The sequence below is a fragment of the Symphalangus syndactylus genome, chromosome 18 (assembly GCF_028878055.3).
Source record: "Symphalangus syndactylus isolate Jambi chromosome 18, NHGRI_mSymSyn1-v2.1_pri, whole genome shotgun sequence".
NCBI classification, from domain to species: Eukaryota; Metazoa; Chordata; class Mammalia; order Primates; family Hylobatidae; genus Symphalangus; species Symphalangus syndactylus.
The window spans coordinates 100,870,573-100,890,462 of NC_072440.2; the positions used below are offsets into that span (position 1 = coordinate 100,870,573).

Consider the following 19,890-nt stretch of genomic DNA (forward strand, 5'->3'; position numbering starts at 1 on the left):
ATCCTTTTAAATTCCTAATTTACCCCTATTTAATCTTAAGTGTAGGAATGGGCTCCAGAGAAGACATTTATATTATGAAATATGTACCTTTGTTCCTGAAGTAACCGCCAGTGGTCTTTAAACTAAATGTGACATTGTGGAGGTTCTGAGTAAGGACATTTCTGGCTGAAGGTAGGATGGACATTTCTTTGAGGCATACTGACTGTGGTGTGCTGTGGAAATACAGAAAAAGAAAGTCATATATTCCACACCAGAGTGACAAAGTTATTTTAGAAATTATTTTTTCTGCAAACCAAGCCATAAGAACTCTTTCTTAGTATCAAATTGGAAAAGATGACAAGATACTTAGTTCTGGCAAGCGCGTGAGATGAGGCCCGTGTATACTGCATAGAATGGCTAGAACCCACAACCTGCAGAGCAGTTTAGCAGCACATATCAAAATTCCTTAAAAATGGCCAGTTAAGGGGACATACAATGATTTCGCAACAAAAAGATTCATTGAAATATTAAGCAAAATTGTAAAGTTGGAAATGGTCAGAATTTCTAATATTGGGATAAATAGCAAATACTGCATACAGTTAAGCATGCAGCCATTAAGAATAATGTTGAAATACATTTGTTGACACGTCAGGATGTTCACAATATTGTGTTAAAAGAACGTGTTGCAAAACTGCATGGTCCTAGTTTTGTTTTTAAAAACTATATATATGATTGACGCACAAGTGTGAGTGTGTTAGAGGTGTGTGTGTATGAAAACCCGAGTCATTATAGTAGGTGAGTGAGGGAATTAAAGGGATTTTTTTTATTTGTCTATCTGTTAAATTAATATAGGGTAGTGAATATTTTTAAAAATAGAGATACTGGGCCAGGCACGGAGGCTCAAACGCCTGTAATCCCAGTACTTTGGGAGGCTGAGGCAGGTGGATCACAAGGTCAGGAAGGAGTTCAAGACCAGCCTGGCCAATATAGTGAAACCCCGTCTCCACTAAAAATGCAAAACAATTAGCCAAGTGTGGTGGTGCATGCCTATAATCCCAGCTACTCCGGAGGCTGATGCAGGAGAATTGCTTGAACCCAGGAGGTGGAGGTTGCAGTGAGCCAGGGTCGTGCCACTGCACTCCAGCTCCAGCTCCAGCCTGGGCGAGAGAGCAAGACTCTGTCTCAAAAAAAAAAAAAAAAAAAAAAAGATACCACTGTTGCTCGAGATATGGCATAATTGTCTTAATAGTAGACTAGTTTGGGTTCTTTTTTTTTTTTTTGAGATGGAGTCTCGCTCTGTCACCCAGGCTGGAGTGCAGTGGTGTGATCTCGGCTCACTGCTAGCTCTGCCTACCGGGTTCACGCCATTCTCCTGCCTCAGCCTCTCCGAGTAGCTGGGACTACAGGCGCCCGCCACCTCGCCCGGCTAATTTTTTGTATTTTTAGTAGAGATGGGGTTTCACCGTGGTCTCGATCTCCTGACCGCGTGATCCGTCCGCCTCGGCCTCCCAAAGTGCTGGGATTACAAGCGTGAGCCACCGCGCCCGGCCCTAGTTTGGGTTCTTTCAAAAAAATTCATCAGACAACTTACACTATGATATGGATAGAGTCATTAAAAGGGGAAAAAAAGCCAGTTCTCTGCCTTTGCTTTGTAAAGAATTCCTTAACTTGAAGACCAAATGAGAAATTTAATTTTAAAAATCATGTGTAATTCTATTCCTGAGAGTGGTATGGATGCAAATGTAATCTCACTGCTTTGTCTGAGAAGATGCAGTAGACTTGTAAAAGTCCACATATTCGGTGGACACTGGTTGCATATTTCAAATACTCCTTTATTTAAATCTAAAGCCTTTGTTTAGAGCCAGGATAGGCCAGTGAATTTTTTCTCCAATTTAAGAGATTTATTTCATAGAAACCAGCTTTGATTTGGTCAGTGTGTAGGAATTTCTGTAGATGTCTGCTATCTGATCAAGAGGAAACAGATGATTTTTTAAAATGAGTTGAGAAATGTCAGTTAAAATTTTACAAATATGTTTATTTTGTTTCCCAGAAGCTCTAAAAGTGAAGAGACCTCGTTTTGATGTATCGCTGGTTTATTTAACTCGAAAATTTATGGATCTTGTCAGATCTGCTCCTGGGGGTATTCTTGACTTAAACAAGGTTGCAACAAAGCTGGGAGTCCGAAAGCGGAGAGTGTATGACATCACCAATGTCTTAGATGGAATCGACCTCGTTGAAAAGAAATCCAAGAACCATATTCGATGGATGTGAGTTGCTTTCAAACTTTTCATGGCTTTTTTTCCTTCTCATCAAGTGACAATTCTGTGCTTAAACTAGGCAGTAGCAGTGTTTTGACAATATAAAACAAAGGTACGACTTCTTGTTAGAAGAGAATTCTATAAAATTTTCTTGCATCATCCTAGAGAGTATGTCAATTTTTTAAAAAGTATCTCCTCAGTTCCAATTGATTATTGATATTGGGAAAATCTGTTAAGGTTGTAAAACAGTGGTTTTCACACGGAAGTGTAGTAAACACCTAGAGGCTTACTGCCTCTGGAGTTGTAATTCGGTAGGTCTGAGGGAAAGCAGGAAAGTACATTCTCAACAGGTAGCCCAGGCGATTATGACGTAGCGAGGTGTTTGAAATACTGCCCTGAATATTAAAAAAAAAATCAGACAGTGTCTAAAAGGCAATTGCTAAAGACTTGACATGATGAGGAGGAATCCAATGGAAAGGGAAGCTTAAGACATTGACATAGATAAAGGTATCTGTGTGTGCACACATAAGAAGAAAGCTGTTATACCTAGAATAGGCAAGTATTTGGGGACAGGGAGAAATCATTGCAGCAAATAAGTACATAGTGACCTCTCAGGCAAATGAAAACCTACCAGCAAAGACCATAAAATGACCCTAAATAATTAACTTAGTTATTAGAGGAAAGGGATTCATAAAGGAGGTAATTTTTTCAATAGTACAAAAGTACAGGTTGAATTCCAATTTGAGCATGTTTACTAAATAATACTAAAAAACACTTTAGGAGTTTATATTGGCATGCATTGTGAATCACTAATTAGAATCAGATTTGAAAACTACCAAGTAAAAGATAAAGGCAAGGACCTTTCCCTATTTATTTTCCATTAAGATTGAAAGAAAAAAATGAAAATCAGTTGTTGCCTGGTCATATCATATTGGAGTAGGCGCTAACTAAAGAAAATATGTATGTCTTTTTTTTTTTTTTTTTTTTTTTTTTTTTTTTTTTTGAGAAGAGGTCTTGCTCTGTCACCCAGGCTGGAGTATAGTGGTACAATCTCAGCTCACTGCAACCTCCACCTCCTGGGTTCAAGCGATTCTCCCGTCTCACCCTCCCCAGTAGCTGGGATTACAGGTGTACACCACCACGCCCGGCTAATTTTTGTATTTTTAGTAGAGACGGGGTTTCATCATGTTGGCCAGGCTGGTCTAGAACTCCTGACCTCAGCTGATTCACCTGCCTCAGCCTCCCAAAGTGCTGGGATTACAGGCGTGACCCACCATGCCTGGCCTGAAAATAACGTCTTTTTTTAAAATGATGAATATAATCATTATATTCAGATAGAATGTGTACACTAGGGAAAAATACAGACTCATCACAGTTTAGCAGAGGAACTTTGTTTTCATATGTAGGAACTCAAGTACTGTAAGATTATAACTTATCAGAAGCTGTGTTGTAAGTACTACGACTGAGGCTGAAGCTGGGTGTTATTGACTCTTAGTTCAGTGCCCTTTTTGCTTCCTTAGGCTGTCTCTGCTGTTACTAATTTCTGTTAGGTTGTAATGTATTTTTTTTGAAAATGACTGTATAAGATGAAGAACTATAAATAATTTATGTACAGAAAGAATAATGGCTGTCTAGAACAAAGACGGCAGAAGTTAAAAGTCCCTAGTTGCTCTTGTTGTGGAAAACACTTACGGTAAACATTTGGAGAAGTTCCAATAACCTAACTTGAAATGACTTTATCTCCTAGTTGGTAATTGATGGTGACTTTTTTTTTTCTTTTAAAGAGGATCTGATCTTAGCAATTTTGGAGCAGTTCCCCAACAAAAGAAGCTACAGGAGGAACTTTCTGACTTATCAGCAATGGAAGATGCTTTGGATGAGTTAATTAAGGATTGTGCTCAGCAGCTGTTTGAGTTAACAGATGACAAAGAAAATGAAAGATATCCTTTAAGTCTATACCTTTCTAAAATTTCTGCTTCCAAAACAGATTACTTAAGTAGTAGAGTCAGCCTGGGGACTTAATTTATATATTTAAGATATAAAATTAGACCATTAAAAGTTAAAGTAATACAAAATTAGCCAGGCATGGTGGCACATGCCTGTAATCCCAGCTCCTTGGGAGACTGAGGCAGGAGAATCGCTTAAACCCCGGAGGCAGAGGTTGCGGTGAGCCAAGATGGCGCCATTGCACTCCAGCCTGGGCAACAAGAGCGAAACTCTGTCTCAAAAAAAAAAAAAAAAAAAAAAAAACTTAAGTAAAACTTGTTAGTAGTATAGCCTCCAACATACACAAACAGTAAGTTTTTTTGACTTCTGCGTGGCATTTCTTAGATTAAATTCTGGATGGTGACCTCAGGGGCACAGTACCAAAGGTTGATGGTACCACTTAAAATAGTGGAGTATTCATTTTTATAGTCTGAATACTATAAGGATAATAAAATATTTGTTGGCTTTTGTGAAGTTCATGTTTTTCCTAGAAATTTGTGAATGGAAGTTGATTTCTGAAACATTGAATTGCCATTGAAGTGGTGCTTAAACTGCCATTTGTGTCCACAGAAGCATGTTGTTGCTTAATAAGCAGTTTTGCTTTGAAACTCAATGTCTCAGGGAGCTGGGGGGTGGGGCTGGGGGAGCCAGCCCTGGGTGTCTTAGACCTGTAAGCTGTGCTGTTCCCTGTGCCCTTTGTGAGGGGCTCACTGATTCTGAGCTATCCCATACCTCAGATTTACTTAAAACTCTCTCCAGCAGTCAAAAACCTCTATTCCCACAGTACAGTTACTGGAAGGAAAAGAAAAAATAAGCACCAACATTACTGCAGCCAATCAGAAAAAAAAAATGCTAGAGAAATCCAGTAAATCACTTAATTGGTAAAATTTGAGGCAACACAGTGAAACAAGACGAAAAATATTCAGGTAGTGAGATGGAAAATAATTTTGGATGAAGTAACATCATACATGATAGTCTTGAGAAACTTAATCTCTAAGTCGTTTATGCCTTTTTATAGATTTTTTTCCATCTTTCATTTTAGGGGATTATTGTCAAAGCCCTGAGTTTTTTCTCAAAGTTACAGTAAGATCTAGCTTACTATAACTGAAAAATGAATCGGATGAAAATTTGAATTTCTTCATATGGTGTATTTGTGTTAGGGACTCGGACTTTATTAATATTTTTCTCCAGAAATTGCCATCATAATCATAATAGTACAGCTTAAAGAAACTCTTTAGGTTGAGTTGTAAATATTGTAAAACCCTTCATAGAAATCTTAATTTTATATGAATAGTAAAGATTATCAATGAATTTTTTTTTTTTTTACTGCTTTCCTTCATGGTGAACTTGTATCTTATAAAAACTAAAAACATTCTAACATTACCCTTGCGTTACTGAATTACTAGGGATAAATTACCTCCCCAATAAACAGCATTCTGTTTAGAGATCCTTGACTGAGTTTTACACTAGCATATGTGACCTATCAAGACATTCATAGCATTCAGGCCTTCCATGAACAGATCGTCATTGCAGTTAAAGCTCCAGCAGAAACCAGATTGGATGTTCCAGCTCCCAGAGAAGTAGGTAACCCTGCATTTTTAAAAAGATTTAAAGAGGGATGAGGGCCGGCTGCTTAGGCTGTGATTTATTGCAGTCATACTTAAGAGCCGTTGTGTACACGTGCACTGTACATCCGATAATGCTCAAGGCACTTCACACGTTTTAACTTGCTTCAACTAACAACAAATCAAGTAGTCATTATTATCTTAAAGATGAGGAACCGAGAGCTCACAAAGATGAGTTAACCTTTTCAGGATCACCAGAATTCAAACCCAGTTAGTGTGGCTTCATAGTTTGCTTTTCACTATTGTACTGCAAAGCGTCCTACAAGAATCACCAAGAATTGGCCCCTCTTAAAGTTCCAAAAATAAGGTCTGGTCTCAGCCAAGACACTGGGGAATTAACAAACTCATGAAAGACTGATGAGCAAACCAGGACACTAGGTTCTGAATTTAAAATGGAAAAGTAGGATTTCTGTGTAAATGAACATATTTTTGTCAGCCACCAGCTGCTCAGTGCATTCTTTCCCTTGCAGAAAAATTTGCATTGAAAGATAATTGCATCAGAAGGCTGTTTGATGAGGACAGAATCAGAAACAAGGAATGTGGCCATTCTTGGGACACATCCTCAAGACTGATAGCCTTGATAGACCCATCGGTGCTCGTATTTGGCCGTCTGCATTGCCCTGGGGGTTTGCCTCCTGCCTAGCGAAGAATATTTTCTTCACCCGTTTTTCCTTTTGTCCCCAGCAGACCACTGTTCAAGTGAGCCCTGTATTACTTGACAGTGTATGGGTTAAGGGCTGGCTTTCGTTTACCGCAGTCACACTCAAATTATGATTTCTTGGTGATGTTTCCTGGTTGTTTTATTTTTAAGTAAGAAACTGCTAATCAACACATCTTTACTTTGGGGCATAATAATTCATTCTGCAGAGACTAATGGATTTTTGTCTTTTTCCCTGTGCTATGAGCTGCTTCAGACAGTAACTGCTAAATCTGGCTGAGCCTTTGATCATACCTGAGGCTTCTCTTAGAGTCTCATTTAAAGTCTCTGCACATGGGCCCTCTTGGCCAGAGCCTGACCGTGAAGATCTGGGGACCTAGTATGATGGTTGACAAACTGGCCTTCAGGTCAGATCCGGCCTGCTCCTTGTTCTTAGAAATAATTTTATTAGGACACAGCCACATGCACATTTGTTTACATATTGTCTCTGATAGCTTTCATACTATAGTGGCAGAGTTAAGAGGTTGTGACAGGGATAGTGTGACTTGCAAAGCCAAAAATATTTACCATCTCACCCTTTATGGAAGTTTGACAACACCTAATTTAGTGGAATGTTAATGTTTAGAAATACCTATTAAATTGTACAGGATTTATCATTCAAACCAGATGTGACCTGGCACTCTAGAAGCTGAGCACAGATGTTCTCTAGCCCACTTGTCGGGTACCAGGAAGTCATAGCAAAGACAACAAGTGAGGCTCTGAGACCGTGTGAGAGGCTGCATCTCCCCAGACTCACCCCAGTATAAGATCACAGTGAGGTGTGAAGTGGGAGGGAGCAGTGGTGTCTGTGTGTCTAACCCAGGCCTAACTGCATTAAAGGGGAGAAAACAGAGTTTGTTACAGTTGAAGCAGCTCCCAATTAAAGCAATCATTTATAACTGGAGCTGTTCCTTAAGAATTTAGCATAATTCCCAGTAGACGCACTCAAGTTGCCTGATATCTTATAGAAAAAGTATTTTGATTAATCATGAGGAAATCTGAAATCAAAGGATGTGAAAATCATAATGAGTTAATTACAGTCCTTTATAAATAATCTAAACTTTTTTTGATGTTTTACTTGAGACGTATTTTGATCTTTTCCTGTTCTTTCAACTGGACAAAAGAATGGCCCTTCCATTATCTCAAGACCTGTTCATTGATCTGGAAATCCAAGCACATATTTATCCTGTGAGACTAGGGTATTCTAGAGTTCTTTGTCATCAAAACACTGATTTTTGACTGAAGTACGGCCTCCTTGAAGGGTCACCTCCTGAGTAGAAAAAGACCGGCTCTTGAGTACTGAGGTTTTCACATGATAGCTCTGAAGCCATTACTGCAGGATCAAGTGTAGCGTCTTCATCATGTGAATTGGCCAGTGCTTTAATGTGACTACAGCTAAGGTGATTTTCTCAAATGTCTCTCGAAATTTTTGCAGTTCTAGTGAGTGAAAAAATATGATTTATTATTTCATTCATCTTGACGATTCCTGTGTCCTTTGCTAGGACTCTATCACAGTGCACATAAGGAGCACCAACGGACCTATCGATGTCTATTTGTGTGAAGTGGAGCAGGGTCAGACCAGTAACAAAAGGTCTGAAGGTGTCGGGACCTCTTCATCTGAGAGCACTCATCCACAAGGCCCTGAGGAAGGTAAATACACCAGTGATTCTGACAGTATTTTAAGTAAGCATATATAATTTTATTAATGTGTATTATGGCCTTAAGATGTTTTTACTCTTCCTGTCCACAAAAACATGAGTAAAAAAATTACAACATAATTCTTACTGTAGTTTAGAATATTTCTGTGAACATTATAGTTAAATTTCTGTAGTTTTGATAGCAGTGAAAACTTAGAATTCTGTTTGATCCCATGGTGATACCAACTTGCAGTGGTCTCTGAATAGGGCAGGCTTTCAGTCAAACAGCAGCTCCGCTCAGCCAAAGAGCCTGCCCATGACCCGGCTGGGAGACTTCCGCTTCTACACATCTTGGAGAAGGGAAGGGGCTAGACCTGCTTGACCCAGGCAGTCAAACACCCACTCAGCTCAGCCAACAGCCCACTCCACAAGCATCAGTCCTCAGTTGCACATTTCTAAGGACGTCGCCTCTGGACCCATCTGGCCAGAGCAGTGACTCCATCTAACCTCGGAACCCAGCTTGCAGCACTGTCCAACAGCAGATCCCAAAGAGTGGAATTGCCTGAGCAGGGGGCCAGCATCCTGTGACCAGCCTGGGCAGAACCCATCACAGTACCCAGCCAGCAGCTCCACCAACATCCGAACAAAGACACAGCCAACTGGAGAACTCGACAAGCACTGCGGGCCAGGGTGGTCTTCAGCTGGCCCTTGGAGAGCCACAGGCTGGACCAATAGGAAGCTTTCACTGACAAAGAATACCTGTAATGACCAGAAGAGGGGGCTGTTGCCCACACGCAGACAGCAGCACAAAGACACAAGGATTACAAAGACTGGGAGAGTCGTGACGGCTCCAAAAGAAACTAGTAAAGCGCTAATAAGGGAAGGCTTCCTCCATTCTCGGACGGGTGCTTTCAGGTACAAGTTAGAGTTCCAATTTATTCTTGAGAGGCTGAAAAAATTAGCCTTATGCCATTAACCTGAGAATACGTGTTCTTGACCAGGCATCTTCAGGGTTTTCTGAAGTAGTCAGATTGTGTATTCTTTTACGTATTTGCCTATCAGACCTTCAGTTAGGTGTATTTCTCTCTCGTGTTCTTTTTCAGAAGAAAATCCTCAGCAAAGTGAAGAATTGCTTGAAGTAAGCAACTGATGGCATTTGAGAATTTATGTATCACTGAGTTTTTTGGGAACATCTTCGTGGAGAATTACGCATCAAATTTGATTCTCAGAGCAATAAATTATCCATGAAGTGCTCTCGTTCTCAGTAGCGGCATCATGGCCAGTAGTGTCTTTGAGGAGTTCACCACTTAGATTACTGAGTAATTGTGGTTTCCACATTTGAAAACAACTCCTTTTATAATTATTCACTGCTTTTTGTCGGTGAAGTAGGCATCTTGCCTCCTGAAGTAGCTTCATCACAGAGTGTCATGAAGACAGACAGTCAGGCTGAAATGGAAAGTTCTTCGTGGACTCTACCCTTCCCTTCAAGGAGTATGTCATATATCACAAAAGAAATTGCCTTACACTGGTTCATGTTTGCAGTTACTGTTGTACATTGCACAGATGTACACACGAATTTAAATGTGATGTCTTTGTATATATCTGTATAATGTTTAGATTACGAAAATTATGTCTGAGTGACACTTTTCACCCTTGTACAGCCAAAATAATGTATATATGGAAAGTGACAGACAAATTCTCTAATCTCTTTGGTACCTATAACTTATTAGAATCCTCTGGATGAGGGTTAGAAGAGAGTTTTTCCAAACTTCTACATGTAGAAGTATCATAAATGTGCTACACATTTATGTTTGTGGATTTAATTAAAGTATTTTAATATGGTTTTCAGTGCTAAAATTGGAGTCAGATACTTCTTGGTTTTAAGCTGTCTACCTAATCACTGTCTCCCAGCAGATTGGTGGCATGCCCAGTGGCTTTGGGGGGCAAGGATAGAAATGCCATCAGGAAATAGCTGAATTCATTGTGAAACGTGAATTCAGTCATGGTGATAATCGGAAACGCCTTTAAGGTTTTTGCGAGTAGATTTTGTAATGTTTGTGTATGCAGCCTTGCTGTTGAGTCAGCCCAGGGGGTTTTACTTAGGACAGGTTGTACCTTTGCCCTCTCTCCAGCTCTGCTCCCACATTTTCACGTACCTAGCTATTTCTACCTCATTGGGTAAGTCATTTACCACGCTGTGCCTCAGTTTACTCTGTAGTTTACCATTAGACTGTGAGCTCCTTGAGGGACTTTGTCGTAATCACTGTTAAATCCCAGTGCCTCACATGCCTGGCCCTTAAGAAGTGCTCAATAAATGTCTGAACAAATAAGTGAGTGGAGTGAGTGAATTGTAAGATCAGAATAATAATATTTGGTTTGTCTATCATACAAGATTCCTGTATCGTTTGAATTCAGATTGTAAACCTTGCTTTTAAAGAAATATTTGAAGCGACTTCAAATTCAGACTGTGTTTAAAAAGATTTAAAATCGGAATCCAAAATCAAAGTATTAAAAAATAATGCTGAGTGTTTAGGATTCACATACCTCTGAGCTCTGGTGGCTTTTGCCAGTCCTGTCCCTCTGCTGAGCACCAGCCCCTTCCTGCAGCAGTCCTGCCGGTGTGTTTCTGTGCACCTGGGGATGAAGTGTGCTCCTCCCCCCAGTAGTTAGCCTCAATGCTTTTCCTCCCTCTGTTTTATTATTTGAAATTAGCCAAAGAAAAGCTGCAGGGGGCACTGCTGATCATCACTGGACCGGTCAGTCGAACTGCTTGACAGAATAGAGAATACAGGAGGAAGAGCAAGCCTAGGGTAAAACTTAGGTTTGGGACATGCTTGATGACAGCAAGAGTTGGGCAGGTTGTTGTGTGTATGTAGGTCAGGTGCTCAGTGGAAAAGTCTGAGCTGCATAGTAGGTTAGGCAGATGTCAGTTTAGATGTGATAGTTTAAACCACAAGAGTAGGAGAAGTCATCTAAAGAGTACAGCAGGCCTAAGGGCATCTATATTTAAGGAGAAATAGAGAAAAAGTCTCATGAGAAGGAATAATGGGGTGGGTGGGGAGGGAGAAGGCAGTGTCCCGAAAACCAACAAAGGTTTTACCAAAGGTAATAACATCATTTCTGAGCAGCAGTTCCTTAACTTGTGAAATGTGACCAAATGTTCTCCTTTACAAATTGTTCTGAAGGTAAAATAAGATCATGTAAACGAAAATCCTTTGTAAATTACAGATGTGTGTTATAAATGAAGTATCTCTCGAGTCACTCCATCTTCTGGCGTTTGGTCTCTGATTTTTAAAACGGATAAAATAAGCATCCCATGAACTCATTTCTGGGCCCTTCCTCCTCACTAACCCTAACCTTTCCAACCTCACTGTCCCATCTCTGTGTGCACCGCTTCTTCCTTCAGAAACCTCGAGTGATCCGTGTTTCATTCAGGTTGAAGTGGAGACTCTGGATATAGAAGGGCTCAAGCCTCGCTTTCCAATCCTGCCTTGGTACCTGCTTCGCAGACCTTCACCCCAATAAATGGGTCTCATCACTACCTGAAGCACACAGTGAACTTTCCCATCTCCCTGCCTTTGCTCTTATCCTATCCTCTTCCTGTTCTCTGCTTTTCAAAATCACATCACTATTCTGGACCTGGCTTCACCCATGCCTCCCCTTTACTCCTACCCTGCGTGCAGTTTATACACAGCATGCAGGTGGCCATCTTCCTTCCTCATAACTTGCTGCAGCTAAGTTCCCAGCTGCCATTCCATGTTGTCAGAGTGTAAGGTCATGTCTTAATACGTATTTCTCATATTAATGTAGTGTATGATAGGGTTTTGCTGTGTCCCCACCCAAATCTCATTTTGAATTGTAGTTCCCATAATCCCAATGTGTCGTGGGAGGGACCAGGTGGAGATAATTGAATCATGGGAGCTGTTTCCTTGCATCCTGTTCTCGTGATAGTAAGTTCTCACGAGATCTAATGGTTTAATAGAGGGCTTTTCCCTTCGCTCGGCTCTCATTCTCCCTCCTGCCACCATATGAAGAAAGACGTATTTGCCTCCTCTTCCACCATGATTGTAAGTTTCCTGAGCCAGCCATGCTGAACTATGAGTCAATTAAATCTGTTTCCTTTATCGATTACCCAGTCTTGGGTATGTCTTTGTTAGCAGTGTGAGAATGGACTAATACAGTAAATTGGTACCAGAGAGAGTGGGGCGCTGCTGTAAAGATACCCGAAAATGTGGAAGCAACTTTGGAACTGAGTAACAGGCAGAGGTTGGAACAGTTTGGAGGGTTCAGAAGAAGACAAGAAAATGTGGGAAACATTTAGAACTTCCTAGAGACTTGTTGAATAGCTTTGACAAATTGCTGATAGTGATATGGACAGTGAAGTCCAGGCTGAGGTGGTCAAGATGGAGATGAAGAACCTATTGGAAGCGGGAGTAAAGGTCACTCTTGCTATGCAAAGAGACTGGTAGCATTTTGCCCCTGCCCTAGAGATCAATGGAACTTTGAGAGAGATGATTTAGATTATCTGGCAGAAGAAATTTCTAAGCAGCAAAGTGTTTGAGGGGAAGCAGAGCATAAAAGTTTGGAAAATTTTGCAGCCTGGTGATGGGATAGAAAAGAAAACTCCATTTTCTGGGGAGAAATTTAAGCTGGTTGCAGAAATTTGCCTAAGTAATGCAAATGTTAATCACCAAGAGAATGGGGAAGATGTCTCCAAGGCGTGTCAGAGACCTTCCAGCAGCTCCTCCTATCACAAACCTGGGGGCCTATGAGGGGCCCCCCTGCTCTATGCTGCACTGGGACATGGTGCCCTGCATCCTAGCTTCTTCAGCTCCAGCCTTGGCTAAAAGGGTCCAACGTAAAGCTCAGGCTGTTGCTTCAGAGGGTGCAAGCCCCAAGCCTTGGTGGCTTACACGTGATGTTGGGCCTATGGGTGCACAGAAGTCAAGAATTAAGGTTTGGGAACCTCTGCCTAGATTTCAGAGGATGTATGGAAACACCTGGATGTCCAGGCAGAAGTTTGCTCTCTGGAGAACCTCTGCTAGGGCAGTGTGGAAGGGAAATATGGGATTGGATCCCCCACACAGAGTCCCGACTGGGGCACTGCCTGGTGGAGCTGTGAGAACAGGGCCACCATCCTCCAGACCCCAGAGTGGTAGCTTGTACTGTGCACCCGGAAAAGTTCCAGACACTCAACACCAGCCTGAGAAAGCAACCAAGACGGGGGTGGGGGTGTACCCTGCAAAGCCACAGGGGTGGGGCTGCCCAAGGCCGTGGGAGCCCACCTCTTACATCAACATGACCTGGATGGGAGACATGGAGTCAAAGTCAAAGGAGATCATTTTGGAACTTCAAGGTTTAATGACTGCCGTATTGGATTTTGGACTTGCATGGCACCTGTAGCCCCTTTGTTTTGGCCATTTCTCCCATTTGGAATGGGTGTATTTACCCAATCCCTGTACCGCCATTGTATCTAGGAAGTAACTAACTTGTTTTTGATTTTACAGACCCATAGGTGGAAGGGACTTGCCTTGTCTGAGATGAGACTTTGGACTTGGAGTTCTGAGTTAATGCTGGAATGAGCTAAGACTTTGGGGGACTGTTGGAAGGGCATGGTTGTGTTTTGAATTATGAGGACATGAGATTTGGGAGGGGCCAGGGACAGAATGATATGGTTTGGCTGTGTTCCCACCTCAATCTCATCTTGCTTCCCAGAATCCCTGTGTGTTGTGGGAGGGACCAGGTGGAGAAAATTGAATCATGGGGGCTATTTCCTACATCCTGTTCTTGTGATAGTAAGTTCTCACAAGAGCCGATGGCTTTATAAGGGGCTTCCCCCCTGGATCAGCTCTCATTCTTCTCTCTCCTGCCACTCTGTGAAGAAGGACGTGTTTGCTTCCCCTTCTACCATGATTGTGAGTTTCCTGAGGCCTCAGCCATGCTGGACTGTGAGTCAATTAAACCTCTTTCCTTTATAAATTACCCAGTCTTGGGTATGTCTTTATTAGCAGCATGAGAATGGACTAATACAACATTTAGTAAGCTGTTGCTGCTTGATAAGTGACCTGACCTGACTACATCATTCGACTCAACTCCCAAGAAATTTTTTTTTTTTTTTTGAGATGGAGTCTCGCTCTGTCACCCAGGCTGGAGTGCAGTGGTGTGATCTCAGCTCACTGCAACCTCTGCCTCCCAGGTTCAAGTGATTCTCGTGCCTCAGCCTCCAGAGTAGCTGGGATTTCAGGCATGGGCCACCACAGCTGGCTAATTTTTGTATTTTTTTAGTAAAGGCAGGGTTTCACCACATTGGCCAGGCTGGTCTCGAAATCCTGACCTCAAGTGATCTGCCCGCCTCCGCAGATCCCAAAGTGCTGGTATTACAGACATGAGCCACCCACACATGGCCCTGAGAATTTTTTTTAAAAGATGACTTCAGGCCGAGCGTGGTGGCTCACGCCTGTAATCCCAGCACTTTGGGAGGCTGAGGCAGGGGGGTCACAAGGTCAAGAGATCGAGACCATCCTAGCCAACATGGTGAAACCCCGTCCGTACTAAAAATACAAAAATTAGCCAGGCCTGGTGGCGCGCAGCAGTCGTCCCAGCTACTCGGGAGGCTGAGGCAGGAGAATCACTTGAACCCGGGAGGTAGAGGTTGCAGTGAGCCGAGATTGTGCCACTGCATTCCAGCCTGACAACAGAGCGAGACTCCATCTAAAATTAAAAAAAAAAAAAAAAAAAAAAGATGACTTCAGTAACTAACAAACTGAATTTGTAATGAAAGAAAAAATGATTGCCAAATTTGCATTTTGCTAAAAGTTAAAGCACATCTAACTAATTGTCCTTTGCCTCAGCAAAAGATGAGCCCCCCTGTGCTTGAGACAGCTACAGCTCCTTTTGTGCCTCCCTTTTGACAGTTTTGGCCCCAGGGATGCATGTATTGGCCGGAGTTAAGTGAATGCCCAAGGTTAGCAAGTAAATGATGATGCCGCTGAGGGTTTGAGGGGCTTAAGACAGAACCAGCGTTTCACTTTCGTACATGAAACTGTTTCTTCATATCTCAGAAATGGGCCACTTGATTAACATAATTAAAAATAAAATCAGAATAAAACCACCTGGGTCATTAAAAGCAACCCATTGTATTACAGTGTTTCAAAGTTGGCTTTTCAATTCTATTAGCGATTGGCTTACCCCACCCTCCAAGCGGTGCACCCCAGCCTTGCCAGGTGTTAGCTGTAGATTAAGGCAGTGCCTTCTCCTGGCTTTATCTTTTGCTTTTGTAGTTTCTCTGACTCTGACTACTAAAGACAGACCTGGTGCCTTGTTGGCCTTAGGCCCTATTGTCACTGCAGTCAGGTGGGAAAGGGACGATGTTTGGGGCTTTCAGCCTGGCCCTCAGAGGACAGGAGGCGAGGGCTCAGAGAAGCAAGGGAAGATCTGCTGAGAGAAGGTAAAGAAAGGAGCAAAAAACAAAAGGAGGAAAGAGCCAGGATGACAGGACAGGGAGAGAAGATAGGGGGACACGGTATAAAGGAGAAGCAGTAGGAGAAGTGAGGAAGAGTGACAGTGTGGCCTGGGAGATGCGAGTCTCCAAAGCCAAGGCGTGGGTCAAGCAAGGTGGCCATCACCGCAGCCGGAGGAGCGGCCCCAGACCACAGGTCTCGAAGGTGAGATGCCCAGAGGTGGAAGGTTGCAACTCACCTTGAAGCTACCACTTGGCGAGTTCTGATGTAGTTTCAAGGAAGGATGGCCTTTGGGATCTGAAGAGGCTATTAAAACAACTTTCCATTTTCCAACTACATATTTATATGAGGCTGGGTTTTTCTTTATGTATGTAAACAAAAACATATATCACAGCAGAATTCACACAAGCTGATAGGAAAATCCATCTGTCTTCTATTAGGCCAGACTTTAAGAAATATGTGAAATGTAAAATAATGCCATCTTCACTAAATTGTTTTTGTCTTGGAAAACATAGTTTTTTTCATAAAAATATTTAACATGTATTGTGTTTACACAATTTTTATTTTTATTTATTTTTATTTTTATTTTTTTTGAGACGGAGTCTAGCTCTGTCGCCCAGGCTGGAGTGCAGTGGCGCAATCTCGGTTCACTGCAAGCTCCGCCTCCCGGGTTCACGCCATTCTCCTGCCTCAGCCTCCCGAGTAGCTGGGACTACAGGCACCCGCCACCATGCCTGGCTAATTTTTTTTTGTATTTTTAGTAGAGATGGGGTTTCACCGTGGTCTTGATCTCCTGACCTCGTGATCCGCCCACCTCGGCCTCCTAAAGTGCTGGGATTACAAGCGTGAGCCACTGCACCCGGCCCAATTTTTATTTTTAGATGGATTAAATACTTATATAATTTCTTAGTTTTAATGTGCAATACTTTTGATATCAGTCAGTATAATACATATATAAACAAAAGCTTTGTGGGGTGTTTAGTGTTTTAGAGTTTAAGGAGGTGCTGAGGCCCGAGCTCATTCTACCCAAGGGCTCATAATTACAGGCAGCTCTCCTTCTCTTGAGAGAGCCGAAGAGGGGCCTGTGTGCACCCATGTGCACCCCCACACACAATACACTCCCTCCTTTCTCCAAACACCCACAGTGACTCTCAGGATAAACACATGGACTCAAAGCAGTGGCCAGCCACCCTTAAAAAAAAAAAAATAGCGCTGGCCCCAATGTCTTTATTCTTGCTCATTGAGCCTTTCTAGTTCCCATTCTTTTATTTTGAATGAAGGTAATTGTATCCAACCAGTCATTCACGTTATTTCTAGCTAATGTTTATGAAAATTTAGGCTGTCGGAAAAATGAATCTCTGTACACAGGGCTGATGACAAAATAAGGGAGCATTTTCAGAACTACGCTAGCATTAGGCTTCTATGTAGAGGAACCTGGATTAGAGTGACACTGTTGGCCTCTGCTGCTCCCTCAGTCACTCTTTTAGAAGCAAAGGGCGTGGCTTCTCTGAGTATGGAAAAGGGAACTGGACATGAAAGGCTCGGTCGCTTTGGCTTTCCTTTGGGAATTTCCTGCCTGTGGAGATGTGCATCTGGATTGACCCGAGGGGGGCTCCTGCAGTTGTTCAGTTGTGCCAATTGTTCTCAGCTGGGGACATTTTTTTCCCCAGGGGACACTGGGCAATGTCTGGAGACGGTTTTGATTATCATGACTGGAGTGCTGTTGGCATCTAGGAGTGGAGGACGGGGATGCTACTAGACGTAGTGTACAGGATAAACCCAGTGACGGTCACCCAGTCCAGCGTGCCAATGGTGCTGAGGTCAAGAGACCCAAGTTAGGTCAGTAACAGAGGCAGGTCAGTAACAAATCTGTCCATTTCAAGGGGAAGTGCTAACTAGCCCTTTTGCTCACCAATCTAAAGCCACATCCCCATCAGCTTTATTAGTAATAGCAAGGAGATTTTTGCCTCTATCTTTTTATGTCTATCAGTTGATTCCGACCATGGAAAGGGAAGAGGGATATTACTTATTGAGAAAAGAATCCGTAACAGACTTTGCACTGGGGCTTCATATTAGTAAGGATTAAATTCAGCTGCACACAACACATGCACACAACACACAACGGCGGCTTAAACAAGACAGAAGTTTATTTCTCTCACACATTTAGAAAGGAGACAGTCCCGAGTTGGTATTGTTCTCCAAGAGGTCAGGAACCAAGGCCCCTTCCAGGTATTGGTTCTTCATGCTTGGCTTCCATTCCCAAGGTCACTTCAAAATCCAAGGGAGCTGCTGGAGCCCACCCCATAATAGTAGGTATTATTTACATGCTACCCAGCAGGAAGGATGAAGAAGGAGAAGAAGGGTACAATTCCTGTCCTTAAAGACACTTCCATCAGGTTGTGACCACACTTTAACTGACATCCATTGGTCACAGCTTAGCCACTTAAAAATGTCATGTTTAGAGGAGGGAGGTACAGCCACATTCCCAGCTAATGACCAAGAATTCTGTTGCTATTCAAGAAGGGAAGAATAGGAACTGGATATGGTAGATACTCAAGTGTCTATCAAGTTCTGGTTCCCCTCCCCTTCTGGGAACCAAAAGATGGAACCTATTAGTGAGGCCATCTGGTTTGTTCTAGTCAGTTGGCTATGACGGGAAGTGACACGTGGTGACAAGATTATAGTCTCCAGTAGCTCTCTCCTGCCAAGGCAGCCAAGGAAGCCACAGGTTCCAGATGTAGCTACAAGGCACTGGAGCCTCCACTGGCCTGGATCCCTCAGAGACTGAATGGGAATGGAGCCTCTGCCAATCTACATGCAACATGAACTGTATCAAAGCACTGAGATTTATTTGAAGTTAATTTTTACTGCAACATAACTTAGCCCATCTTAACTAATATGTCTGGGGACAACTAGCAGTCTCTGCTGCAGGTCAGTGAGGGAAAGAATAATGCAGTCAAAATAGCCTCACAAACTAGTGTCATAAATGCCTTTGGCTCACTTGGAACTGCTGACAGTTGCTTATGATGGGCAAAGTTGAAACACTAGTCGCTCAATGAAAAGTGACCCTCTGAATGCATTTGTTTGCTACTAGTATAATGGGTGCCTAACACAAATTTGGGTGATGATTGCCATCTGGCAGAGAATTCACGATTATTCAGATTTCTTCACTTGCTTTCAATTAAAGAGATGCTGCTAAAGAATAGCATTGACTTGAAAAAGACATTTTTGGATCACATTCTTGTTAACAAAATGAATTGATGTAATTTTTATATATCAAATCTAAATGAATCAACTTGGTGAGAAAGAAGTCCTTGCTCTCAAGAAGTCAGCGTGATACCCTGGCTGTGTGAATTTTTCTGTTCTTGCCATAATCTGGTCTGCCGGGATCTTGATGCTTTGGAGCCTCCTCAGGACATCACACTGTTCTGCGACGTTGGACCTGTTGAGCAGGAAGGAGCAAGTGCCCCAGATGTCTTCATAAGACATACATGGTGCCAAGGGGGCGGTAAATGCACTTTTGATAGCAAGGTCTCTATCAGTCAGGGTCCAGTAAGAAAACCGTGGTAGGTATTATAGCAGAGGTGAGTGAAGACAGGAAATGGGTGACTCAGATGTTGGAAGGCTAAGAAGCAAAAAGGGGATATTGAGGTAACAGATATGAATACATTCAGGGGCCGACTCTGGGTACACTGCTTATGAGTTAGCCCTGCTCCTCAAGGAGCAGTTATTTAAAAAATAAAAACAAATTCAGGAAGTGACTACCACCCCTAGGAAAAAGTAGGGATACCGTAATGTAGCAGCTCATAGGAGAGGTCCCCATGCGGAGCAGCTCACAGGAGAGGTCCCCACGCGGAGGGGCTCACAGGAGAGGTCCCCACGCGGAGGGGCTCACAGGAGAGGTCCCCACGCGGAGGGGCTCACAGGAGAGGTCCCCACGCGGCTGGCACTTAGACCTCGGAGGAGATGCCACCACAGTGCTTGGACTTCCAGTGGGGAAGGAGACACCCACCAAATGTCTGGGGCCCAATCCTCTGATCGGGGGATGGCACAGCTGGTGTTCCACCCCAGATGGGTACAGCCACATACTTGAGCTGCCAACACAATCTGGAAACTGGAGCCATCACTATCTTCTATTGCTGTAGGGACACAGACGGGGACTAGAAAAAGGAAGAAAAGTTCTCCTCCTCCCGCTTTCCACTCCTACCATTGCCTCCTAGTGTCAGAACCCGCCAGCTAGCAAGGGAA

The 19,890-nt window shown here is 42.8% G+C and overlaps 1 protein-coding gene across 8 annotated transcripts in view; it reads left to right on the plus strand.

Moving 5' to 3' along the window:
• Nucleotides 1-19,890, plus strand: part of E2F6 (E2F transcription factor 6) — a 111,126-nt gene that overhangs the window by 10,834 nt on the left and 80,402 nt on the right. For 3 of the 8 annotated variants that reach the window (XR_008652615.2, XR_010117253.1, XM_055253789.2), the window contains exons 3-6: nucleotides 2,030-2,246; nucleotides 4,022-4,177; nucleotides 5,689-5,803; nucleotides 8,048-8,195. Coding sequence is in view for 6 of the 8 variants with exons in the window: in XM_055253789.2 (XP_055109764.1) it covers nucleotides 2,030-2,246; nucleotides 4,022-4,177; nucleotides 5,689-5,803; nucleotides 8,048-8,195 (636 nt within the window). In the remaining 2 variants the exon portion in view is untranslated. Of the gene's footprint in view, nucleotides 1-40; nucleotides 172-2,029; nucleotides 2,247-4,021; nucleotides 4,178-5,688; nucleotides 5,808-8,047; nucleotides 8,196-9,285; nucleotides 11,449-19,890 lie in introns of those variants that run through there. The other 5 variants (XM_055253787.2, XM_055253792.2, XM_055253790.2 and 2 more) reach the window with 4 other exon arrangements.